This window comes from Accipiter gentilis, chromosome 7, assembly GCF_929443795.1.
Source record: "Accipiter gentilis chromosome 7, bAccGen1.1, whole genome shotgun sequence".
NCBI lineage: Eukaryota > Metazoa > Chordata > Aves > Accipitriformes > Accipitridae > Astur > Astur gentilis.
In genome coordinates this window covers 15,209,520-15,237,057 of record NC_064886.1, presented here as the reverse complement: position 1 = coordinate 15,237,057, position 27,538 = coordinate 15,209,520, and the positions used below count along the sequence as shown (strand labels likewise).

The 27,538-nt window shown below is 41.7% G+C and overlaps 1 protein-coding gene across 3 annotated transcripts in view; it reads left to right on the top strand.

Annotated features, from left to right (window-relative positions):
* The window catches only part of GRK3 (G protein-coupled receptor kinase 3), a 78,708-nt gene that overhangs the window by 10,980 nt on the left and 40,190 nt on the right, over nucleotides 1–27,538 (top strand). For all 3 annotated transcript variants that reach the window (XM_049805503.1, XM_049805502.1, XM_049805504.1), the window contains 2 exons: nucleotides 8,077–8,153; nucleotides 27,434–27,507. In XM_049805503.1, coding sequence (XP_049661460.1) covers nucleotides 8,077–8,153; nucleotides 27,434–27,507 — 151 coding nt within the window. The remainder of the gene's footprint in view (nucleotides 1–8,076; nucleotides 8,154–27,433; nucleotides 27,508–27,538) is intronic.

The following is a 27,538-nucleotide window of genomic DNA, read 5'->3' as shown; positions in this document are numbered from 1 at the left end:
GATGAGACTAAGAGTAGAATGAGCATGTGCACTAATTAGTGTAGCACCAGTGATCACTTTTAGTTCTCTATTAAATAATGGAGTCAATTGGATGTTGCATTGCTGTTGGGTATTCTAGTAATATTATAGGATGCTCAAAATGAAAAGAAAAAAGGAACATTTTTTTTCCATGTTATTTTGTTGTTGTCCAAAAATGTTTTTTCACAGTCTTCTAATGATTTGTTTCCTCTTCAGATATGGAATTTTACAAGTAATAGATAGATTAGATGGTCTAATGGTCCTTTCTGGCTTTATATGCTGGGAATTTACTTTGCCCCATTAATTGCTCTAACAAAAGTTGCTGTGTGTAAAATACCTTTTACAGCATCTGAGAACAAACTCCTTTGGGGAAGTATTGACTTCTGCTGAACTTTGAACTGGGTACAAGTCTGAGAGGAAGCAAAATGAAATTGATTGAATGGTTTGTGATGTGTTCGCTATTTTTTACCTCTTGTATAGGAGGGAAACTAATTCTTTTTTATTGGTTGCAGCAAATGTCTGTCCGTTGCTTTCACCCCCAAAGTGGAGCATTAAGCTGACCTGGGGGCTGTGATCCAGTGACTCATTGCAGTTTACACATCTCATTCAAGGGGAGTTTTCTGTTCAGCTGGAAAGGTACTTCATGCCAGTGATGAACATGTTACAAGAAAATAATAGCATCATTGGTAATCAGTCACACAGATTTATGCTTTATGTCGAGGTGTTTCCTTCTCCCTGTCACCTTGTGTTAGGTGACTTGTTTTCTTTCCTACTCTGCAAAACCTCAGTAAAAATACTTGTAAGGAGAAACTATATTACTAATGACGCAGTGGTACTATTATATGTTGGACTTCCAGATTTCCTTCGCGTTTGAAAATGGGTCTAAGCAGGCTTAGTTATTTACTGACTGCAGCAAGCTCAGGTCTTTGTTGGCTTTGTGAGGCTTCCCTGTGTGTGTGGGCTGGTGCATTTGTGCAGATTGAGAAGGCAAAGGAGAAGGTAGAAATGAAAGCTAGATTGGATTAGTGGACATGATAAATACGGTGCAGAAAGCAAGGTGAGAACAGGCTGAGAGAGGGATTTGCAAAGGGGGAATAGGGAGTGATGGCAAGAAGGAAGAGGAGAAAGCCAACAAGAATAAATGGAAGCTGACTGTCTGGTGTGGAAACGGGATGCTCAAAGTGCAGAGAGCAGGAAGGCGGTGAGGGTCAGTGCAAAAGGTTGGCAGTCAAAGGCAGTGGTAATTTACTTGCTGAGTATCTAGCATTTTCTTGAAATAATTATTAGCGTTTGAATAGGTTTTGGACATGCCAGGAGCCATCAGGAGCTTAGTGTGCTGGGTGCAGGATACACACATAGCAGAAGGATGATGCCTGCCCTGACAACAAAGAGGAGGAAAAAAAGGAATACAGCTTTATTTTACAGACTGGGGATCTGAGGCAGAAAATGTTTATGACTTGCCCAGGATGATACAGGAAGTGTTGGCAGAGTTAAATACTGAACTCTGCTCTCCTCAGGCCAGTCTCTGTAAAGCTGCCATTTCATTCTTGTTTTGTTTTTCTGTTCTCCTTTTCCTGTTTCAGCTTATAGGTGAATATATATTAGTGAGTGTAATTGTGCATTCTTAATGTAGGGATGATTCTTCAATGCTTGTGATAAGGCCAAACATTTTTTTTTTTCTTCAAGCTGTGGTGTGCATGTGTGCATCTGTACAGTAGATAATATCCCACAAATCTGAGCTCTTATTGATTTATAAGAAAAAATAATGTGCTTTCATGATAAATAATTAAAAGCTCCTTTAAGAGACAGTAGTAAGTAGGCCAGTGGGAAGTAGCTTCTTGATCTAGTTCCAACAGTAAGAGTATGTATACGTATACATACCATTGTGTCTTTCTTTACCCTTTGCATTTCCTAGGTGCAAGATGCTTTCAAAAGAACTCCTGCATAATTTAGTATAACAAACCTGTGGGGACAAAATCTGTGCATCTTGGAAATTAATAGCAGAACTTCTAGGAAATGTCAAGATGAATGCTGTTTATTTTATTCTCCTCCGTAATTTCTAGTTTCTGCATACGCCCGCATCTGTTGCGGTTGTGCTCCCGGCTGCCTGTACTGACTTGGGCTGCCCAGTGGACTGACTGTCCCGTGGGCTCCGGTGGCTGTCCTACAGGCTGTGCGGTTGCAGATCCAGTCATACACCCAGCAGAAGTTTAATTCCTTCTGATAGGTATGCTTATCCTTGGAGTCACAGAATATTACTGATCTGTTATGGGGGCGAAGCAGCAGGAGTAGCAGCTATTGCTGTGGGCAGTGGTGTGTGGTTCTGGCTGGACAGATCCTGGCTCTGGGGTGAGCTCCCTCTCTTAGGGACCTCCTGGGTTGCTGCTTCTGGGGTCGCTTGCCGGAGAGGGAGGATTGCAGATGAGTGGTGTTCTTGCCATACACACGTCCTTTTCTGTGTTAAGAAGAACATAATGTGTTCTCTTCTTAGTTTTTCAGAAGGCGTGTTTTCAAGTAGACATTTTCCGCCTGTACCGACCTTGGCACTGCAACTGTTGTCTGTGTCCTGTCAGACTGCATGCCACCATGCATGCTTGTAGACAGTGAGAGCTTTTTAATTACAGAATGTGTTTTAACCTTGTAGGTTTCTTTTCAGTGGATTTCTTTGATCAAGTTGGAAAGACCAGGATGCTGGCTATAGTAACTAGAGCTTCAAGATGCAGCATAAAGCTCCTTTTAGCAGATTCTTCAGCTCATGCTTGTAATAAACCCCTTTTCTGGGGAGCTGGAAGAGCCAAGCAGGTTAGAGCAACCTGTGCTGTTCACAAAGTTTATAGTTTGAAGACGATGCAGATAGATAGTCATCTTTCTGCCTGCTGCTGGGCAGGCAGCGCGCTCTGAGCTGCTTCACAAGCCTGGTGGTTTTGTTCCACTCTTTCTTTAAGGGCAGCTTCTTCTGTGGGGCTGCAAGAGATGAGCCCGCTGAGCGCCCATGGCCCTGCTGCAGCACCCTGCTGCCCACAGCCCTCAGCATCAGCATGGGCTGGCACTGTTTGTGTTGCCAGGGACGGAGATGCTCGTCTTACTTGCAATAAAAAACTCTCCCAAAACTTCTTTACTGTGTCACTGCTATGTTAGCTCTCTCTGCCTGGCCTTGGCACAGGTGCTGCTGTGTCCCTGGTCACGGGGCAAGGGGCTGCACTGTTCTTCCAGGTACCTGCTTAAATTTGGCCCCGATTAAACCAGCAAAGAGGTATCCAGAGTCCAAACTGTAATTCTCACAAAATTTTAAGCCTGACTTTTGATTTCCCCTAAATATACTTGTCGTGTTACTTCAGTTGACTTCTGGTATGTGGACAGCAAACTGAGAGTTTCTGAATTTTTTGTTGTTTGCTATTTTCTTCCTCTCTGAAATAAAAAAAATATATGGACAGAAAGTTTTGCTGTGGTACAGTTGGATATGCTTTTGTTTCTGAAGTCTCCCTGGATTTCATTTTTAGCCAGCTTTTGTTTCTGCTTATTTTGAGTGTTGCTATTAAGGTAGATCATGCTGTGAACTGAGATGAACTTATGCAAGAAGTCCACTTCTCACATAAGTGCATTGTTTGCGCTGAAAGCATATTTGGATATGAAAAGCTTTTTAGAAATGGCTACTTTTCTGTGAAATGCATCTTTTAATCCCAGATTGCTTATGTGTAGGGCAACTAATGATTCAATATACAAAGGCAGAGAAGGAGGCTTCCTTCCTGTTTGTGGAATGTGCTAGGCTGCGTTTTAAAATTTTCCATCCTTCTGAAGGATATATGGATTCTGCTCCGTTTCTTTTGAACTCAGCAGGATTTTTACCTTTAACTTTCATGTGAGCATTAGAAGTTGATTGTTCTGGGTAGTCATAATCCACTTCATGTAATTTGTTCCTATTTATTCATATGGATAGAGACATGATTTTGAAGGGGTGGAAGTCTGTTGTTTAGAAGCTGGAATGCAGTGTGGACTCCCGTAGCCTGTGATCATTTTACAGATTTGTTCAGATTCTGTAGCTGCAAAAACATTTTGTTCTTTTGACATGTTATCCATCAGACCAGAAGTACTGGATGTCAAGGGAGAGGAGGAGAAGCACTGGAGTGATTTGTGCGTTACACAATCAGAGTGTTTTCCTGGACACTTCAGTCATACGTTAAATTTTTCATTATCTTCTCCCATTGTCTAGACTAAGATATGTTTATGTAATTTCTTGCAGTGCACTTGTTAGAGCAGAGGAAAGCTTTCTTGATGTCATTATTATTAAAAAGGCTTATTATGTTACTAATGGTCTAGTGGTCAGTGGGAACGGGACATTGCCGATGAGTGCTCCAAGGGCAGGCACTGTGATGGGCAGCGCTGGTGGCCTCGGGTCAACCAGGAGGCCGTGGAGAAGGAAGTTTGTGGTCTCTGGTGATGCATACCATGTTCATTTGTAAGTGGTCCTCCTGTAAGCATGGAGACAAGGGGGAAGGTCTGGTTGGGAGAAGAAGGATGCAGAGGGAAGGAGCCCATGGGCGGGTGGAGCTGCAGGGCTCTCCTAAACCTTCCTGGGCTGATGGCTGTCGTGTGCCTCTGGCCATCCCCCCAGTCCAACCGCTCTGCTCCACGGCCGAGTGCTGCCAGGGGAAGCCGTACGGCTTTTGCTGCCCGTGTTCACCAGTACGTGCCGGCATCAGTACAACCGGTGGTGTTTTGCCATCAGTGTGCTAACATTTTATGGATTTAAGAGAAGAATTAAGTTTTATGGTCACCATTTTAAACACGTTGTGCTTGGATGTTTATTTTTAAAAATCTACCCATAGAACAGGCAGCCAAACTTGGCAATTCTGTCAATTATGTGATAAATTTTATTTTAGTACCTTGCTTTTCCCAGGTACAGAACATGATCTCTATTTACTGCTTCCTCTTCGTTTGAAATCAGTATTTTATTTAGGTTGTTAAAATACACAGAGAGTAGACCTAGTTTTTAATGAACAAATAAAAAGACTAGCAAGTTCTTCACTGAATAATTTATAATCTCAAACCTGATTAACAACATTTAGCTCTCCCAATTCTTGTTTAACTTGACGTGGTGGTTAGCCTCTGGAGTTCTCGCTTTGGATCACAGTGTTCGTAGATCTGTGTTCCATGTGAGGCTTTGAGACACACATAAAAACTATTAATAGAATAATCTCCTAGATTGGGGTTTAGGGCCTTCAAGCTAATTTCTTGGCTTTCATTACAGACTTTTTTTCTGGTCAAGTCATTCAGACTTCATGCCTCAGGTCCTCATCTGAGGAGGAGGAGCGCAAATACTTTCCTCTGTCAAAGACGGTGGAAGAGATATTTGTTAATATTTGTGAGGTTTTTCAGAAGCTCTGGTGATGGGGTCCTTGTAAGCACATGAGAGTGGATGGTCTCAGCCCTTCACAGGACTGACTGAGATCTGCAGCTTTTTTGGGCAGGGCTCTGCTGCTGATGGCGACCCAAAACTGCACAAGTACCTGTTCATTTTTTTCCTGATGTGAAGTAGTTCAGAGTCCACATTTTACAAGGATTAGGTGCTCAGTCTTACTTCTGCAGAGACGTGAGTGATATTTAACCATCTTGTTTAGGGCATGAGTACTTTGTACAGGGTATTTGTGGTTATTTTTATAAAAATAAGTAGTACCTATGAAAATATCAATTTAAAAATTGGAAACAGAAAAAGTCAAGTGGAATTTTGACTTAATCCTGTGACTATATAGTTGTTTTACCAGGTCACAATACTGCTGGGCTACACTGATTTTAAAATTTATGTACTTGTATTGTTGCCCGTATGAAATTTTTATAGGCATTATATTAAAATGAATATTGAGGTTACTTGACAAATAAAGGAAATCTTTGTTAATGTGGTTTAAATGAGTGATTGTGACATTATAAATTAGGCAAAGTAGATGTTAAGTGCACTGCAGCCAAGCTAGGGGCCTAATGGAGCTTATATTGGCTCATTTTCTAAATGATATATGGCAATTGCAGTGTTAACAGCCTGATGTAGCTTTGATTGATTTGTACATTTATTTCACAAGGTGCAAGCTAGAACCTGATGCAAGAGTAAAGAAACAAAGCGATGACCAGAATGTGCCCTGGGAAGTGCTGTGACCCCAGGGCTCAGCTCGCCCGAGGCAAGGCCAGTCCAGGGCTCCACCTGATATTGCCTGTGTGCTTCTGCCTGCGGTCTCTGTTTTTGAGGAAAACCACCCAGCCTTTGGTGCTCCAGCTCCCGGTGGCAGCCCCGTGCTACCCTTCCATTCAACCCGCAGATATCTAAATGGGATAACCCTGCCCTGGGCAAACCCAGGGAAAGCCTGGGAGCTCTCCTTGAAACTATTGTGCTCTTGCTTCTGTAGTGGCATACAGCAAAGGGAACTATGTGCACTCACTGATGGCTTTTTTTTCCAATTCATGCTCAGTTGTGGCATTTTCAAACCTTATTAGATAAGTATGGATTCTTGAAGGGGAATTCTAGCAACATCACGCTGTGTGGTGTAGGCTATTGATAGAGAATCATAGAACTGTTTAGGTTGGAAAAGACCTTTAAGATCGAGTCCAACCATAAACCTAACACTGCCAAGTCCACCACTAAACCATGTCCCTAAGTGCCACATCTACATGTCTTTTAAATACCTCCAGGAATAGTGCCTCAACCACTTCCCTGGGCAGCCTGTTCTAATGCTTGATGACTCTTTTGATGAAGAAATTTTTCCTAATACCCAAACTAAACCTTCCCTGATGCAACTTGAGGCTGTTCCCTCTTGTCCTATCGCTTGTTACTTGGGAGAAGAGACTGACACCTGCCTTGCTACAGCCTCCTTTCAGGTAGTTGTAAGGAGCAGTAATGTCTCCCCTCAGCATCCATTTCTCCAGGCTAAACAGTTTCCTCAGCCGGTCCTCATAGGACTTGTGCTGCAGGCCCCTCACCAACTTGGTTGCCCTTCTCTGGACACGCTCCAGCACCTCCATGTCTTTCCTGTAGCGAGGGGCCCAAAACCGAACACAGGACTCGAGGTGCGGCCTCACCAGTGCTGAGTACAGGGGAACAACCACCTCCCTGCTCCTGCCGGCCACACTATTTCTGATACAGGCCAGGATGCCATTGGCCTTCTTGGCCACCTGGGCACACTGCTGGCTCATATTCAGCCGGCTGTCCACCAGCATGCCCAGGTCTTTCTCTGCCAGGCAGCTTTCCAGCCACTCTCCCCCAAGCCTGTAGCGGTGCATGGGGTTGCTGTGACCAAAGTGCAGGACCCAGCACTTGGCCTTGTTGAACTGTAATACAGCTGCCCTGGGCCCATCGATCCAGCCTGTCCAGATCCCTCCATAGAACCTTCCTACCCTCCAGCAGATCAACACTCCTGCCCAACTTGGTGTCATCTGCAAACATACTGAGGATGCAATTGATCCCCTCGTCCAGATCATTGATAAAGATATTAAACAGAACTATGTTAAGCTTGAAGTGTAAAAATTATCTCTTCTGCACTGAATAAGTACTAATAGTGCTAATATTCTACACTGGATAATATTAATATTTACAGTGGGGGAAAAGTGATGTTTCTTGTGTACCTCAAGCTCTAAGAACCTGAAAAAAAAACCCCAACCCTTTAGAAAAATCACAGTATTGAGTCTGCAAGGCTAATTTCAGGCTAGTACGGTGATGTCTGGAAAGGTATTTATAGGTGAAGACTGAATTTTCATAAAATAATTTGCAATGTTGAATTCTGTGAATTCAGCGATCTCTCAGTGTTTGTGACTTGACTACAGGCCAGTTGCTGTTAGTGGCTGTAGTCCTCTGAACTCCCATGGTCTTTAGATAGAGCAGCAGACTGCCTGTCATGCTGTGAGTTGATGCAATAGATGGGCAGTGGTATCTCATTTTGCATGAGTCTTTTACGTTGATGGTTCATTTTAGTGATCCTTTTCTCCAAAGTATGTTAAAGGTCTGGTTTAAAATAAGCAGTTTCAAGTAACTCTTCTTTTTTTTTTTTTCTTTTTTTTTTCTTCTTTTTTTTCTTTCAGTATCCGCAGTGTTATGCAGAAATACCTTGAGGAAAGGGGTGAATTAACCTTTGACAAGATCTTTCATCAGAAAATTGGTAAGTCATATTTCAATAAAATGTTACTCATGTAAATATTTTTCAGATTGTCTTGCCTGCCCCTTCTCTGTAATGACTGATGAAAAATCAGAGCTGTAGATGGTCTGAAGAACACTGGAATATGGGCAGGACTTAGTAAAAAAAAAAAGATCTTCAATAAAATGAAATGTTGCAAAAGGGAAGAAGATGAAGCAAGGCAACCTGTCAACTTCATGTTCTGGAAAACTACTGGGAAAATAATTAAGTTATTTGGAAACATCAAGGAGAAAATTATATTACTTGGTATGGGCTTGTCAACAATATAATGTGTTGCATCAGTTAAACTTTTTTTTTCTCTGCAGGGGTAATAAGCCTTGTTGATAAGGGAGCCGTAGTAGAAAAGATAACCATATGTATTGTTTTGACTGTCTGACATCATGTTCTTGGCTAGCAACACAGGCAGATGTGGCCTGGGTGAAACTGCTGTGTGCAGGGGGTGAAACTGTTGGGAAAATTGACTTGAGGAACAGTTAATCAGTGCTTCCGTATGAACATGGAAGGATGTATCCGGGGAGTTTACACAAGAGCGTCAGAGATCAGTTACTATGCAGCGTTTTAGTTAACAGTGTGAATGCTGGGATGAAGATCCTCTGTATTCTGCCTGCGTGCTGAGAAAGTCTGTAACCACACCGAGGACAAGGACAGAATTAAAAAAGATCTTCATAAACTAGAGGAGGGGAAAAAATGCAGTGCTTCTCAGTCAAAACAAGTAGTGTCCTCTACACAAATACAGTGTGGAGAACCACTGATCAGGTAGACATTTTTAATTGATTTGGCTGTTATAGTGAGCTGTAGGTTGTATTGTCTCAGCTAGATCACACGACTAAATATAAAATCAGGATTGTAGCCAGTGAGGCATGTGAGGTAATCCTCTTTTGGCAGAATACTGTGTCTATCCTGGCACTGGACTACAAAATATACATGAACCTGCTGGAAAGAGCCCAGAAAAGAGCAGTGGGAATGAGCAGACCTTACGTAGCGGTCTGCTAAATGTGACCTACAAGGAAGTACTGAAATAGGGTGTTATGTAGGCCATGAAAGAGAGAAGTGAGGTTGAACAGTCTTCAAAACCAGAAAAGTTGTTGCAGAAATTGATGAGGTTAGTCAGTTTTCCACAGGCTTAACATGTCAATTAAAAAAATTCTGGACATGAATACAAACATTTTAGTAGTAGGATGGGTAGTAAAGCAGGGGAATGGATTTCATGAGGGGCTTGTGAAATCTTTGTCCAGTAGATTTGAGGAGTGGGTTAGCATATGTCTGCTAAGATAGTACAGCTAGCTGCTCTTGTCTTGCAAAATGGGGACAAAACCATAAAATGGGCTGGGAAGACTTGAGGAGATCAATGGCTCTGTTCCTGTCTGAAATACACCGAGACTGTAATTAACAGTGGAAGCAAACGCCCAAGAACAAAGTGCCGCTGTGCCTTGTTTCCTAGGGAAGGTGGTCCAATAGGGGAATCTTTGGGCTGGTTGAGCTTTAGCTGGTCTCCCTTCCTGGCTGGAACAGAAATGTCCAGCCTTCCCGGTTGCCTGGAAATGTGCAGCTCAGTAGGTGTGAGAATATTCTGGAGTGGGAGTTTTAAGTATTGCCAGATTAAGATAAATAGTATTCTTGTAAGAGTATCACAGATTGTCATTAATGGATTTAATAGCTTTTTACAAAGAGGGTTGTGGAAACACCAGTCTACAGTATGTGTTCATAGAAGTGTCATGGACCTTTCCCTTGTATTACAGTAGTTGAAATGTAATCTGTATCTTTGTGCATAAAAACTGTGGATTTTTATTCTGGCCAAAAATATTACACTGTAAATGCATAGGTACCTTGTTTGCTTGTGCTAACTTCTTTCAGTATGTGCTTCAGTTTAGATGTCTGTGTTGAATCATTAATATTTTGCTATAGCATGGTAGTTGCAAAATAAGTGGAATTTTAAGCAACCAAACACAAGCCAACTTTAACTGTTTGATTCTGTTTGGTGGCAATGAAATAAAGAAGTCCTCCCCTCTACCCCCCTTTAAAAAAAAAAGTCAAACAGAACAGCTTATATATAATGGATATTTGTATTTATGTAATTGAATACTTTTCATTAATAGTTGATTCCAAAGAACAGTGAAGAATGTTGCAGTTATTTTGATAAGTTTTAGCAACTATAATTAGGTAACTGTAACCTTGGAAGGATTATATCTTTCTCCCCCCCCCCCCCCCCCCCCCCCCCCCCGCCATGTTGGTAGCCATCAGATCTGGATTTTAGACCCCAGAGTTTCACTAACCTATTAGTTTCTTGCCCAGATCTTGAGATGTGTAGTTCACAGATGTGTGGAGAGGTTTTATCCTCCTCTTGCCTTGGTACAGTCATAGCAGTACTTGCCCTCTGTCACCCGGAAATGAGGTCTTCTGTGACCACTTTGCTGGAGTTTCAGTTACTTCTGAAGCTGGTTTCTTCTGAAGTAGGATTTAGAATGGAAGAAAAAAAAGATTAAAGATAAAACATGACTGTTTTTAACAGAAGACTTTGGAAAATATTGTATGTCCTTACTGTGGTTGTTCATTTAAATTTTATTGCGTTTTCTAGCTCGTTCTTTGCCATTAAATTAGTTCTGTTTCCAGACATCAGCATAATTGCTTGTGGTAAAGTACCTTCAATTTTAGGCAAGCATTCTGCAAAAGGCTGTGAAAATAAATATGGTGAGGTAGTTAAAAGTCTAATCACCTCTTTGCTCCTGTTGTTATCTCTTTGTATGGCGGGGGTGTGGAGAGACTGCAGCTAAGGCTGGACCTGTGCGTGCAGGTCTGGGGCAGATGCCCCATGGGACACAGCTCCTACACAGAGGAGTTTAAATCAGCCCAGGTCAAAGGAGTCTCTGATGATGAGCTGTAATTCTGCTGGTTCATCCCCTTGCTGCTGGCTCTTCCTGTGCCTTTATTTTCTCAGTTAAAGAGCTGTCTAGTATAGAGTGCTTTATCCTTATATACTAACTATACAACTGCATCAAGCTACCTATTTGTTCCTTTGGCAAGTGATGTAGACCAGGATTGTTAAGGTTTGTTCGTTTTTGTTTTTTTTTTCCAGACCACAATTCTTTCTTGCAGCTCCAGGTCATTGTTTTTTTGTTTTTCAGTATCCTTCTTTCAAATGTAAAAAACAGGGCTTTGATCAGTCGTCTGATACAAGTCTTTCCAGTGTCGTATATGGAGTTGTTCCTGTTGGATGTTTTCCTCTGAGTACGTCTAATTATGGTGCTGGTCTTATCAGCTGCAAGTATTTATTCTTAATGAGGCCTTAAATCCTTTTAGGATCAGTGCTTTCCACATCCCACTGTAAAATATTGGCTCAAATTCCCTCCCTGCCACCTCCCACAGGTGTGCAGCTGCAGGGAATCGCAGGGGCAGCTTGGGCTCGGAAACCAAAACCTTTGCTCTGCCCTTTAGGAATAAGAGCAGGAAAGTCCATCAGCGAGCAGCATGGCAGCGGCCTGTCTGGGGATGAAAATGGCCTGGAGGCTTCATAAGAGTTGCATAAACAAGTGTCTGTCCTCTATTTACATCTTTTTCTTTGTGAAGGCAAACAGGTTGCTCTCATCTCTTGAAGACGGCACGTCTGTCTGCAGGAGTGATGCTCCAGAATGATCTTGAACTCTCTAAGAATCACCTAATGAGTCAGAGGACATGAAGATAATAGAGCCACCCAGAAAAATGCTCTGGCAGCGCTTAATAGCCCAGCAGCCGGCTGTTCCTACAGAAGCTGCTTCCTCCACAGCAGAAGCTTCATGGGGGAAGTACAGCATGTCTCAAAGCGGAGTGCGTAACCACCTTTAGCTAGTTTTCTTTTTACCACATCCTGTTTGCTACAACACCAGATTATGTGTTTGCTTTAGAAAAAGAGACATTTTCTGGTATCCCAATATCTATAATTTACACGTGGAATCCACTCTGCTTCTTGACTGTGTTAGGATTGCACGTGGAGTTCTTGTGCTCCCTTGCGCTGCAGAGTGGGCACGCTTGTAAAAATGCTGCATTCAGAGGGCAGTTTTGAAATGAGTTGTAATGTGCGTAGCTGCTGGGCGGATTGGGGTCTGCTGCAGCAAGTATAACTGCCAAGTGTTAAAGGGAGTGAATTAGGTCATAATATTACTTTAGAACAGGATTATCATGGTTATTAAAGTTAAATGCTTTGGAGCAAACTTGTTGCCAGTTATAGTTCAGTGACTCTTACGTCTGACACTGGACTTTCTGACAAATTGCATCTACCTGTTAGGCAGTGAATAAAGTTGGCTTAGAAATTCTGGGATGTGACGGTAAAGCATCCTGCAACTTCAGGTCCTGGCTTAGGTTTGGCCTTGGGTTCTCTGGTGACTGTTTGGAAGCTGGTGGAACATGGCTGTTCGTCTATACTCTTCTCAGTTTCTCTTCTGTTACACAGACCCGTTGGGTTTGGGTCTCTGGGAAAGATGAGACAGAACATATTTTAGCTGTTTCAGCAGCTGGTCATACTGCAATATAAGCTTTTCATCTTGCCTAGTAAGTAACTTGCATTTTTTTTCCCCTGACACTGGATCTAATTTCTGTTTTATTTTCTTGAAATGTAACACTTGTAAAAAGAACCAATTAAAAAAACTTGTAGTTGATGTAATGAATTACAAACATTTTTTTTTTTCCTATTTACCATCCACTTTTGTATAGTGAGGAACGATCTTTCTGGGGTGATTCATTTAACTGTCTTTTATATCCTCTTAAATCAGCAGGCTCCAAGTTGGAGGTCTTCCCAGCCAGGGTGAGCATTTTGCCATCTGTATCAGTGCTTCTTCCTACACACGCATGTCTTGTGAGGGGCTCTCTTGCTTCTTTTCTGGTAGTTTTTTAGCTGAGTTTCCAGAGCAAATGAGTGTTTGGTCTATTTTGTAGTTCCTTCTGCACAGACAACCTAAAACTGTGGGGAGGGACTTTTCTGCCTGCCCTCTGCCGTTAGAGGGAAACACGCTCCTGACCGTTCTGGCTGCTGTTTCCTCCAGCTTTGTCAGGGACAACTTTCTGTTGAAAAAAAACCAACCCCAAATCTAGGGTGAGAACAGCTAAAGAGTTTTTTTTAGGGCAATGAATCATGCTTTCTGTTGCTTGTTTCTCTAGTTATGGACCCATTATTTTTCATTATTTCAGAATTTTGATGCTAATCATTAGATGGATCTTGAGTTAAAATCGGTTGAGAAAAACATTCTTGCTCTTCCTCTTTCTGTTGCCAGTGTGGTAGCACTGCACTCCCCGAGATACCTAAAAATAACAGGCTGGGAAAAGTACCTCCCTAGAGCATTATTTAAGCTATTGTTTAATTTAAGCATAAGATCTATGTGCTGTTGGCTTTCTGAACTAATTAAATAGTCCTCTGAGGAAATAACAATGAAAGCAATAAAATTTGGTTGGGAGTAAAGAAAAGCACCTGGGGTTTTGGCTATTAAATGAGCAGGGGATGACAAAATTAGTAGATCTTGCTTCTAGTCATTTCTAGCCACTTGTGACAACTCTGGAGCTGCAGGCTTGCCTGCACCATCAGGGAAGGACATCTGAGCGGAGGGGGCGGGGGGGGTCTTGCCAGCGGCATGTCCCCCTCCCTGTGCTCCAAAGGAGGACAGTGGCGAGTAGGAGGGGCTGCACAAAAACCCATGCTAAGTGTCTTTGAAAACTGAGAGTATTTTTAGAGCCAAAGTCACCTAGGGGCGTACATTAGCTACTGATCTAAGACTTTAATGATTGCAAGTGTCACAGCCTTGGACTTCTTTCTTAAGAGCATTCATGAGACTTGTAGCACTGCGATAATTTTACTCTGTTCTGGTATGTTGATGTTAAATAATGTGCAGCCATATGATAGGGAAAATAGTTACTTGCTGGGCAGGTTTTCTGTAAAAGCAAGAGGGCAGGTTGTTTGTTCAATTGGTTTTATTCTGGGGTTCCTTTTCTGACCTGGGGAAGACAGCCACCATGCAGAAGTAGACACCAACAAAATTAGGAAGTAACTATACAAAAAAAGAATTATATTTAAAAGACTGTTAGAAGACTGATCTTCTTCTTTCTCATGTTACTTCTTATATTCAATTCAAGTTTAGACTACAGCTTGGATTGTGGATAGTCTGCAGGAGGCCTTCATGAATCTGTTGAACCCATGCTTTCCTTGCACGGCTCGTATGATCAGTTAAAAACAACACAAAACCCAAACCACAAGAAGATGTCGGACACCGTGTGATTGTAAACCGAAACAGAAACTACTGTTGTAAGACATTTCACAGTGGAGCTCCACTTGTATCAAACTGGCGTGTGGACAGTGAAAGAGAGAAAATACTCACTTAGAGCCTTCTTATAAAACTCAGTCTGTTTTGCTGTATGCAGTTTTTTTTATCAAATTAGTGTTAGGTTTAAGATCTACTTTTTATGTCATAATTTAAATGTTACTGGAAGCTGCATTTCTTTCAACGAACTTCTGTTTTGTGGTAAAATAATTGTGTTACTTGCACGAATTACATTGAAGATAATTTAGAGGGATGTTAACAAAGCTTCCTGCTGTAGATTTTATGTGTGTTTTACCTGCAAGCAGTTTTAAGGAGCTGTCTGTCTTGTGTGTCAGGGACAAATGGTATCCAAAGCCACTATAAAAAATGCATGTATTCATTTTGGTTTTTTTTCTGATCATAAATAATTGAGCATTTATTTGTTGGGATGCAACCTGATATGCTCCCATGCCTGTCTTTGTGGAGGGGTTGAAGATACTTGGTTGTGTGATTTCCCAGTGGAGTTGCAGATTAAGTCTGAGCTTTAAAATAGGAAAAAAATATATCCTATCATCTGGAACTTCACATAACGGATAAGGGACACATTCTGGTATATATTAGCATCTATATACAATATAGTTCTTGGAAGATTTAAGTCACAGGGAAAAATAGTCTTTATCTCAGCAGAGCAGTGTAATTATACAGTTTTTGGGTTAGATTGTCAGGAATTCCAGGCAGACTGGAAATTTTGAACTCCAGAATTAGTACTATAGGAGAGAAAATGAGCAAGATAGATAATGGATAAAATATATATATAGATAACAAATTATAAATTATTTGAATGACATTTTACTTGGATGTTTCCACGTTTAAGTTTTCAACAAACATACATACCAGACAGTAAACACCAAGCTGGTCATACACCGCTGGCAGTGACTTTGTTCTGTACATTTCATAGGTTCGTTTGTTTTTCCCCAGGAAGCACGTAAGTAAACTCATTCCTTTCAAACAAGATGGGCCCTCAGTGATTTGTTCAGTCATCCTGCAGCTGCACACCTGAGGCTTCGGCAGCGGTCCCCTGCAGCGGCGAGTCTCCGGCCTTTCCTTCCAGCTCTGTCTGCAGCGGCTTTGCTGGTGTGCAGGGAAGATGGCAGCTGGCTGTGTGCAGGTGCGGTGAGGGGAGCTGAAGAGGAGGACAGGGCAGCCAGCCTCAGGCTTTCTGCCTGGGGACTGTCGAGGGACAGCCGTTACCAGCATGCCGCTGGTGCTGTGGTGGCTTCCAAAAGGTCTTTGCGCAGGTCCTGCGCGTGGGCCGGAGGACAGCTGGGCTCCAGAGTTAGGTCCTACTGCTAGGTGAGCTGTTTGTTAGCCTTTGTGGCTTGCCAGGTCTACTACCAGCTACCAAGGAGGGGTTGCAAAGACAAGTTTGGAAAGCTTCGACCTAAAATGTTATAAACCCATCTTTATTGAGTACAGAGTGACTTCCATACCAAAGGTAGTGTCTTCTAGCTGCTCTTACTCACTTGAGCTTTCTTAGCCCATTTCTGATGTTTGTACTTGGGTATAAACAGTGATGGTGTGCAACCTTGATCCCCACCCCCCCCATCAATTTCTCAGTCAATCCAAAACAGTTGCACTCCCATGGAGTCTTTATCAATGTGCCTTGAAACATTTCACAGACCAATTAAGCATCCGAACACCACTGTGAAATAGGTAAATATTAGTTTTCCATGTCTGTAACGTGGCATAATAAAAACTTTAATGAGATTTACCTGCATAGCTCTGTACTACTAATAAAGCAGATTCTCTGGTCCTGCCAGTTCTACTCATTTATCTCAGTGGGATAACTCATTAGTAACAAGAGAAAAGCTCAGAAACCAGGAGAAGAGTAAGTAGAATCTAAATTACTGAAGCTGTTAAGTCTTCTAACTTTGAGCAGTGCTTTTAAGAGACAGAGCAGTTAGAAAATCACAGAGCAGAGAAGGTGGGAGAGCTCTGGCTATCAGTTCTCTCATGAATTCATTTGTAGAGCAGAGAATAGACATGGATATTTACCATAAGCCTTTTGGATGCTTGTATTGTTCTATACCAATGTCTGTCCCATAAAAGAACGATGCATAATACAACTTGCAACACCCCCCCCCCCCCCCCGCCCAGGGAATTGGTCCAGATTTGTGAGGTTCTTGCTGCAGAATGTCGCTTGGTGCACTGTCAGGAGGTGATTAATGCACACCATCAGACCTCCGAATCTTCAAACTCTGTAGCGGAACAGAGCAATAACCTTATAGGGTAGTTGTTCCTCTCTTTCCTGGCCTCTTTCCACTGACAGCATTTTGTCCAGCCAGTGCCTCTATAATATTCTGCTCTCAAATGTGTGCATGTCTGCAGTGGTTGGATAGGTAGATTCAGAAATACGCAAACCACTTTCTTAATGTTTCTAGATACTTCTGTTAATTTCTTTGATTAAAAGGGGAAGGAGTCTGAAGAGAAGCAGAACTATTTGTTTCTGAACCTCCATCTCTCAGCAGCTTTCTTAGAATGAACCAGAGGAAGGCTTTAAAATTCATGTAGGAGAATCGCTGTTGTTTTAGTGGTTTTCTTCCTCTTTAACTAAGTGCTGTATGTATTTACTTACTGGATACTACTGTTTTTGTGTTTTGATTTTAACCACAGTGCAACAGTCTTCCCAGATGCTATTGCAGAACAGTTTGGTTCTTTTCAGTGGTGAAGATACTGAACAGTACTTGCTAAGGTGAATACTGGCATCAGAGACTTGAGAATGCCCTTCTGTTGTGAAATTATTCCATGTCTTCATTAAAGGATCCTGTCACCTCGCTGTCCCCCAAGAAGAAACACACATAGATCTAGTGCCTTTCTAAGAAATAGAAATAAACCTTCCAGTGTACTTTGTGTGTTAAATAATTCATAACAGTGAACGGTTCATAGCTTAGAGCATGTCAAAAGAAATACTGTGCTTTTCAATAATAAAGGGACATTGGCTTGCATTATGTAAGTAATTTTAAAAAGTTGTATGATGGAAAATAACAACTGTCATGCCCTGCACAGGGGCTGAATATTTGTGACATGGGGCGATACAACAAATAACAACCAACCATCATGACATTTTTAAGCTGCTAATACTTGTTAGCTTGCTAATAGCTTGCTAGTAGCTGCTAATACCACTTGCAAAAGCAGTGGGAGTTTCTTCTACTTAAAAGTGAAAAAAGAACAAAACCCCTTGTGCTGTGTATTTCTTGCTGAACTTTAGCGAAGGAATTTAATCGTGTTCTTTGCAGTAACTGATTGAAATGAAATGCTTCAATTCTGTGTTTAGTTGTCCTTTTAAAAAACAATGTTTTTACTTATCTTTGTTTAGTGATATTAGTCCTTCATCTTGTAGAGGTACTTTTTCTTATGTACAACCCCGTTTTTTCTTTCATCTTTGTTATGTTGAATACCTTTGATACTCAACTTTAGTTGACTGGAATTCTGCATGTTAAGGGAGACCAGAGGATGAAAGATACATGCTAAGTGTGGTTCAGATACAAGTTTTCCCCATTCTTTTCTTTTTGTGGCTTTAAAATATGATTTATTGCATATTCAATATTCAGAGGTGTATTTCATGAGGATATTAAGGTGATACGTGGTGGGGCTTTTTTTGAGGCAAAGATCCGGTGGCAATTGCAGTGGGTGAAGCACAGACATCACATTTTTTTTAAATGATTTACAGCTGCGTGTTAAAAATAGAACACATTCTTCTTTTCCTTAGAAATCCTTTTATCATTTGAATTGGTGTGCCACCACTTGACATCTTGACAGCTGCTGGTCCTACCCTTTGAAAGTGCTGAACTCCCGGCTGCTGTCAGAGGATGTGGAAGGGTGTCTACCATGTGCCTTCTTGTTTGAAATGGAGACTCTGTAATCCACCTCGAGTATTTTGCTCCAGACTGCTCTTCTGGTCTTGAAGCAGAATAATAATTGAATGCTCTCAGTAAGTCAGTAAATTAGCTGCTTAGGATCTTCTACCTTGTAAGCCTATATTGAGGTTTGACACAGAATCTGTGAATACTCCTCCATCATGTCTGAAACGTGTGCTGGAGGAGCAGTACAGCTCTTCTGCTCCTGTTGCTGCAAGAGTTCAAGGCATGCACAGGTCTAGCATTTGGGAAGATGGCTGACTAAGTTTTAACAAGTGTTAGTGATTTCACTGGGTGAAAAGCTAATGGAAAATATGCCTGGAAATAAAGATTTTCTTTGAAGACACTTGAAACCTTTTAGCCAAAGTTTATTTTTATATAATGATTTATAGACGTCATTAAACAAGCTACCTGGCAACTTACAGACTAATTTTGAGCTCAGTTTGATTCTGTTCTAGGGAAATTGTTCTGCGCTCCTCACCATTGTATGCAAGTCCTGACTTGTGAAATATAATTTGTTCTTTTACCCTGATTTTTATGCACAGAGGTATGTTTTAATTTGTTATGATGTATTATTTTTAATAAAAAGTGAATGTACATTAGGCTCTATTAGGGAAAATAGGATAAGGACAAATAGCTCATAATTGGAAAGAAAAGTAGTGAAATCTGTGGTGCCTTCTGGGCTGTGAGGATTTTTGTGGCTTTGTACTTAGCCAAAGCTGTGATTCCTACGCAGATGAGTTTTCCCTGGTAGTAGCAAGTCTCTTTGTTCCTGAACAAGGAAATCTGTGGTTGTCTCAATTCTGGAGCTTTTAGGTGGTCTTAATTATCCTGTGCTATGGCAACTGAGTGTGTGTACCATACAGAGCAAGATTTTGAACTTGACTGGATATTCTGTAACACCTGCACGCTGGTTCAAATTACAATTTTTGTATGGTTTAATAACAGACCTCTACCCCTAACTTTTTATGTCTAAGACCCAGATCTGTTATTCGTACCAATGGTGGGCTCATTACATCCCTTGAGACAAATAAAATAAAATGGAATAAAACACGAAATGGCACATGGGGAAGAATGGTAGTTTTCCAGCATAAAAGCCAAACGTGATCCTCTGTTTATGGTCCTGGCTCCGTGTTGTATGGAGGCTATGGACCACGCTGGAGAAGGGCTCGTGGGTATCGCACAGTGGATCTGCACCGTCTGGTTGAGGGGTAGCAAAGCCTTGCCTCCAGGTGAGAGCCGTTTCATATGGTTAAAACAACCAACAACTGGGTTTAAACAGAAACACACAATAATTTCACTGCGGTGTGTGCTGTTAGGGCGTGCTGTCCCGCGGTTTCCTGGCCAGTTCTGCACAAGAGGCTTTTTTGGGGACGAGGCGTCCGTGATAACACCCCGAATAGATGTCCCTCTGGTTACGCTCTGCTGACTTCTTTATGCTGTTGTCCAAATTCAGCCAAATAAGAAAGATAGGGGAGGTCTTGGAGGGACTTAGGACAGAGTCCTTGAAGCGCCCTAAATGAGGAAAAATCCTTGTGTCGCAGGCTTTGCAGAACAGACGCCAGCACACGTTCCCCAGCAGCCTGATACGGGGAAGGTTGTGCTGAAGCTTTGTCTGCCTGGGAGTCGGAGCTGTTAGCCGCAGCCGGCGGGAAACGAGCCTGGACTGATTCTGGTGCAGATGTCGCTACTTATTTGTTTGTCATTATTCCGTATTTATACACAGCATGTTTAGTCAGGATTTGGAAACAGCTTGATATTTTTGTTTTCTAATTTGCTATTTTGCCTACTAGAAAGAGTCTACATCAGCATTTTGGACCACATTCAGGTCGTGCTGTAAATAGATGCAGCTTCCTTTCAATCAGTGACATTGTGAATACTTATATCAGGGTTAAATGTGTCTATTTTTAGCTCTGCTGTCTTACCTAGTCACTTCTGTTTGTTTTAATAAGATTTTTATTTACTCCTGTTAAAAGGGTATTTGAGTCAGATACTAATAAAATTCCAGTTAGAATTAGATAAGTAGTTTTCTCCAAGGTTTGTTTTATTACAAAGTTACTCATTAATTTTTTATTATTATTATTCCGTGCTCTCGGTTAATTGACATTCTCATGAAGATCAGGATACGGCCTCGTGAATGCAGAAGTGACCTTTAGACGGCAGGAGAAGGCAGAAGGCCAACACTCGCCCCTCTGGCTGGCTGGCTGGCAGCGTGGCTCTGGTGAGAGTTGGCAGAGCCGTCCCAGCTGAGAGTGGCTCAACGCCTGCCGAACCCGCTGGTGGGGCAATGCATCCTGCTTTAGTAACACTAGTAGCAGGGCAGGAAGATTACAAGTAACTAACTGTAAAATGAGAAGGCAGCTTTAATCCCTGCAAGTGGAAAGGGCAACGTTTCTTTATTAAAACTGTAAGAGAAGGGTTCTGCAGTGCAGGTTTTATTTCTTTTTTTAAAAAGACTCTGCTAACAAACAGGCAGCTTTTAAATATGCTGTGTCTTGGCAAAGCAGTGCCTGGTTCAATAGTGCGGTGCAGTCCTGTTTTGGGGGGGGCTTCAGGTGGACCCTCGCTTGTGCCAGGGTGGGTGCAGCCCACGGGTATTGCTCTTGCTGCAGAGCCTAGGGTGGCTGCTAAGAAGCGCTGGGCTTGCATCAAACCAAGGCAACTGGAGAGATGTGAATTCAGAATTTCATAGATGGAGTGTGTTAAATGGATGAATGTGCCAGCTGGGATAGCCTGGGAAGAGCTGCGGGCTCGTGGGGGACAGGCACCTAGCCATGGGTACCCGCCGGCCACTATGTGGGAGAAGGGTGGCATGGGCAGCATGGAAACCTTGCGTGGAAGTGAGAAGTGATGAAGGCTTGCTTTGGAGTAATAAAATAGTATAATCCATAATCAGCTTGAAACACGGTGTCAGTGGCCAGGCCAGGTCTGGCAGAAGTGTGTAGGCTGGTCACCAGCTGCGTTTCTGTTCTCTGCCCGAGCCTGACAGTAAGAAGTGCTGAATTCAGGAAAGAAAAAGCAGGCCTTATTAATTCAGGGGTGGGGTGAGGGGTTGCCGTTGATTTAAGAGTCAGGATTTCATGCAAAATTTCTGAAATCATGTTAGAAAAATGTAATTACTTGAAATAAATATTGAAGTAAAAATTATGTTCTTTTTTAAAAGAGATGGGTTAGCTTAATTCCTCTCCTTGTCCCCTCCAAGCTTGTGAAATGGACATTGTCTGGTTGGGGATGAACTCTGGGAATGGCTGGATTACTCGAGCAGGTGCAGGCTTTCTTGCCCGAGTCCCCTGGTACTTGGCTGCTCTCCACATCTCCCCATCCATACCTCGTTGTGAGTATCCAGTTAAGACTGAGCTGCAAACCTCAAGGGTCTTCTTTATCCCTCCTTGAAAGACATTTTGTCTTGGTAATTAGAGTTAGTGCAATTAATGGCATTTGGCAAAATTAGCTGTACAGAATTGTCCATAAAAAGATAATGGGAAAAAAATATTATCTAGAGACTGGGAAGGAAGAGGCTTGGAGCTAGGTGCTGTCTTGCACTCACATATATGTATTATTGACACCATCCGTCACTTTGGTGTTACCAGAAAAAGCTTTTAAAAAATATTTTTCTTTTCCCTTAAAAACTAGTGATCTGGTTGTTGCAGAAATTACATAGTATAGAAGAAGAAATCTTTAAAGCAAAAGCTGTCAGCATCTTTATTTCATAAATAATTGCTGGTTCCTTTTATCTGTTACTTAACGCTATCATTTTTTTAATTCCTGCTTTCTGTCCTTGGTTTTATTTTTCGGTGTGTAGTTAACTGCTTATTATGCTTTTCGTCAGTTCTCCTTGAACTTCTTGAGACTACTGTCACTTATTCAATGCTGCATCTGTCAATTAGTTTTGCTATTATCTGAGAGCTACAGTTTCTGGCTAATATTTTTTCACTCTAAGGACATCAGTAAAAAGATTTCCTTTATGCTGCAGTGGAAGTGCAGAATCTGTTGATAGAATGGGAGGTCGAAACAGAAACACTTCCAGTATGGTGAACATTAAGGTCTAATTGGATTTGTTTGAATTCAGGACAGTGGAAAGATTTGAAGTGGGCTGATAACCTGGGGACGTGGATCGTATGGTCAGGCAAGCTGCAAATGCAAGATGAGGGAGGGGTAGTATGTTTGCATTTGCAGTTGTGCTGTAAAAGAGCTAATGGTTTAAGGACAATCAGTCCAAAAAAAAAAAAGATAAAAATCAGGGAATAGGACTTCTTAAATGAAGAATTTACCCACAAAATCTTTTGAATTTTTCTTGATACTTAGGACTTTTAGATCTTTTCGAGCAATACTCTTGACTGGGTGGTGGAGCTTCTCCTTCTGTTTTCCTCCACTGTAAATCTTTAGTGAAGTAATTACGAGTCGCTAAAACCCACTCTCATCACTTGGCAATCTGTTTTTGTTTCTTGGCTTCCCCAAAGATTTTTCCGTAACATCTCTGTCCTCCAGGCTCTGCCAGAGTCTCTTACAGTCCCCAGATCCTTCTTCACTCTTTGTCCCTAACCATCAGCCTCTAATCGATCATCCCTGGAAATAAAGCTTTCCTGCAGGCCTTCCCTCTTCCTGGCATGGTGGCAACGATTCACCTCCTCCAGCCGCTTCCCAGCGCGGCTGTGGGACGCAGCCATTCTTCAGCCAGCCGACATCGAACCCGCGCAGGGGAGCAGCTCTCTGTCCAGGCAGGGCGAGGAGGGATGCGTTTTGCTGCCTGTCTGACATCACTGTCCTTTTGACAGAGAAAACACCTGAGTTGGCACCCTTTCTCCCTGTTTTCATGAGACAAGTGAAAAAAAAAGACCCTCATTAATCGTGAGATTATCAATTAATTAAAAAAACCTCCATCACTCAGCTTATCCTTCCCCAGATACAGCCTGCTGAAGAAGAAGGTTGTGCTGACACCCACAAATTTTTCTCTGATGTCTGTGTTGCTAATTTTAAGAGCAGCACTCTGGGTTGCCAAATGCTAGCCAAGCATTAGGACGTACTTAAAAACTCTGACAGAATCTGATTCTTGTCGCTCACTTGTAAACTGTCATAGTCAGGAGGAGGTTCATCTGCTGGGCGCAGCGAGAGGGCAGCAGTACCTGGACCCCTTCGCCGGAGGCTGCTGGCCCAGCTCCGGCACAGGACGAGCAATCGCTTTGTTCATTGCCGCTGCAGAAGCAGTAACGAATTCTGCAGCTGCCTATTCACTTTCGGTTCTAAAGTATTTTTCCAGTGCTGAAGCCACCAGACAGTATTTCAGTGACCGGTGCAGGCACTGTCCCATAGTGGTTACAAATGTATTCCTGAAGGTATTCAAAATACATAGGTTCCGCTTGTAAGGTTTGGATCTGTACTAGCAGTCACGTGGAAAACTTGTAGGATGAAATAGCCCAGTACTTATTTGCAGAGCAGTGCAATGTGTCTAGCGTTCTGAACTGTTGCTTGGAAAGCGTATGGTACATAATCCTTCTTATGGTTTGGTTAGAGCATATCTTTTAAAAACTAATACTAGAACCCTTTCTGTCAAGGGAAGTTGGTCCATGTGAAATCCTGGGGTTTTTGATGACTATGTAAGCTGCACGTGTGTATGCAGTATATCTTAATATAATGCTCCCAGTCCATAGGTTCTTCAAAGGGAAGTTGAAATACCTATTTTTATTTCAACTTAACTGGTATCAAACAGCATTTCTTAACAGGGAATGCATTTTTTTTCTTCTGAAAAGACAAAGGTGAACAGTTGATGAAAGCTGAGGCTCTTAATTTATGTGTTAAACAGACCCCAAGTGTTAGAATAATATTCTTCTTGGATGCTACTGAACCTTTTCAAGTGTATTTTTTTTCCGCTCTTGCAACTTGTAAAAATTACAACAAAAAAGAGATCTTAACCATTTTTCTGGCTACAAGAGAATTTCCATGTGACCTCCTGCCGTAACAAAGTGGGCCGTACCCAGGGTGAGGAGCGGGACCAGCCCCAGTGCACAGTGCCCACCTGCTGGGGCCGAGGGGATGCCCCGTCTCCCACCGTCCTCTCCCCACTGCCCTGCCGCGCATCAGGGTGCTGCGGAGCTGGAAGAACCACTGTACGGTTTTGTCTACAACAGGCTTGCAGATATCTTGGGTGTCCCACTAGTGAATAATTAATTACAACGTTGGTAACTTCATGGAGAAGAGATGTTTCGTGCTGTAATTTATTTTACTGCAGTCTTTTTTAATAGTTGCTTTTTTTATCGTACACTTTAAAATGCTACTGTAATAATTCTACTCATCTTCACTGGAACCTGACTAACAGCATTTTCTCAGTATTAGTTCATATGGCTGTAACTTATTATGACTATATTAACCATCTGTAAAAGTTTCTGACTTCTTGTTTTGGATGTCTCTAGTTTTTTGCATAGCGATGCAGTTTAAAAGAGAGACTTGGTGAGAAGTGGGCTGTATAACGCAGGCAGCATAAGCCTGCTATTGTTCCTTGTTCTCTGGTCTTGTGAACCTTTTCTTTCTCTGCGATAATTAAATTAAAAAGTTTGGAAAATATTAAACAGGGCTAAAATGTTTGGCATGGCATTGTTGAAAATTTGTGTTGGTGTATTTTCACACTCCTCCCACAGTTGTCTTTGTGGTGGTTTTTTTGTTGTTGTTGTTTGTGGGTTTTTTTGGTAAAGAGCCAGTAGCTGGGACCACGCCAGGGATTTTTCTTTCACTGCATTCATTGCTGTTTGTGCCACTTCAATCTCTTAATTACATGACTGTAATCTCCTTTGGTTCATTGTCCAAATAAAAGTTCAGTCAATTCAGCATTATTTTGCTCAGTGCTGCTGCTTTTTCGATCATGTGTAAAATAAGAGTTAATGAATTAGGTTCAGGTCCATAAGTGGCAGGTTTTGTTCTCAAAACCGGGTTTGTGCCACGTTTGCTGCTCAGGCAGTAAATGCAAGAGAAAGTGTGCTCTCCGGAGGTGCAGTTTGTCAGCGACTTTGGGTGGTTTTGGCTGGGTTTTGGCAGCAGTGGGGACAATTTGTGACTTGCTCGGGGTGCCTGCTTGGAGAGAGCACTCGTGTCCCTTGCTGTGACAGGGTGACTCTTGGTTCGATGGCTGGCTGGGAACTCTGTCGTTCGTATCTGGCATGGGGATCACAGGAGCTGCTCCGGTGCTTTGCTCCTGTCTCCTCTGCAATAAGGGAGGACAACTTACTAAGAATATTTCCAGTAAAATAGCAACTAAGACAAGCCTTTAAAAAAAAAAAGAGAAAGACAAAAAGCACTCTAATTGCAGATTGCTTTTAAGGAATAGAAAACTTGGGGTTGGTTTCTTTGTTTGTTTTCAAAAAAAGCACATTTGTTTATAAAATATTTCAAGAATGATTCTTTTTGTTGAGAATAATTAGCAAGTTTGGAGAATCTCATAAGAGAATCTCTTAATTAGATTTCTGTCCTTATTTAGCAAACAAAACCCAGTTTCTATAATCTTCAAAATATCATCCTAATCAGCTAAATGAATCAAGCAAAGTATAGGAGTTATCTGGTCATAATCCCTTTTCTGGTATTCTGACTGTAGGCAAATAAATCCAGGGCACCCCAGGAAAACAAGCTCTTCCAATAGAAATTTTAACTTGGAATCCAGATAGAGCTAGGGGGGCTACCAAGAAGCTGATAAGTGTTTCCGTTATATAGAAATTAAAGCTTTTGTTTGCCTGATTAGCATTGCTTTGTCCACTGCGACTAATGGGTTTGCTTCTGAGTAGTTGGTGGGTTTTTTTTCCTTATTTAGGTCTTTGATAAAATCAGATGATAGTGAGTTGAAAGGACATGTTCATAACTGACAGTTAAATGCTCTCTTGTACACACTACAAAGAAATTACTATGCGGCACATGAAGTGGGTTTTGCGTCTTTTTTTAAAGATAGTATACTCTGGAAAACATGAGATGTCGTAGGTGGTTGTATTATTTCTTAGTTGAGCACACAGTGATGTGCTACTTTTTTTGGTAGTATAATTTTGCTGTAAGTTCAAATTACAGCTACATTTTAGTTAAAAAAAAAAAAAAGAGGTCTTTTATATATATGTATATATTATTTTATTTTTTTAAGTTGAAAAGGGGTGTTTTATATCTTGATGTGCTGCCCTGCTGGGAGAGGAGTCGAGCAGGGGAGCAGGATGGAGTGGGACCCAGGCAGCGCCAGCTCTCGGGTTAGCTGCTCTGCCTTCTCTTGTTGGCTTTGTTACTTTGGTTTACACTTTTGTGGTCTTACCTCCAAAAGTTGGGTGGGATTTCAGTAAGTATGCAGTAACTCTAAATAAGGAAAGTTATTGCCTGCTGCAAGGAACTGAAATCAGGTTCATTTACAGCTCTAAGGGGCTTGCAGGTAACCCAGACAGTCAGCTGGGACAACAGATACCTATGTAGAGCACAAGGGTAGCAGGTACCAGCTCAGGTGGATTTAAAGGCAGTACTTCCATGAGATGAATCTTGCAACGATGTGTTAAAATGCTTATAATGGAAAATACTCCTCAGCAGGCTGCAGAGGTCATGCTTTTAAATTACTTGTAGAGGAACTGTGAAGATCCTGATGTAATTTACTGTGCTATAAAACTTCTTGGAGGTTACATTAAACAGTATATCTAAAATTGGAATGCAGAAGAGGTTGCTTTTTATCGACAAGAAGTAGGTAAATCTATTTCAAGAAAGCAAAACATGTGAATAGTATCTAGTTTTTACTCTGAAAAAAGAAACAAAATCTGATCCGTGAAGAGGAATGGGTTATTTCAGTGTGTTATGTAAACATCTCATAAAATTCTCAGCAGGTAGAAATTGGAATATGCTTAATATACCTATGGGAGGTGAGTGAGGTTTATGATCCTTTCTGTTCAGAATGCTGTAGAGCCACTTGATAATCAGTATTGCTAAGCCTTGGCAATTAGGGATACTTACACAGGTATGTGTAATCCATGATGTTACCCGAGTGGTTTTGTATCCCTTTTTATCATAGTAATGATATGGTTTTTTCTGATTTTTTTTTTTTTTTTTTTTTTTTTTTTTTACTTTGCAGGATTTCTGCTTTTTAAAGACTATTGCATGAATGAGATTGATGAAGCTGTCCCTCAACTGAAGTTTTATGAAGAGGTGAGTGGCCATTGATGGAGTTTGGGGAGTG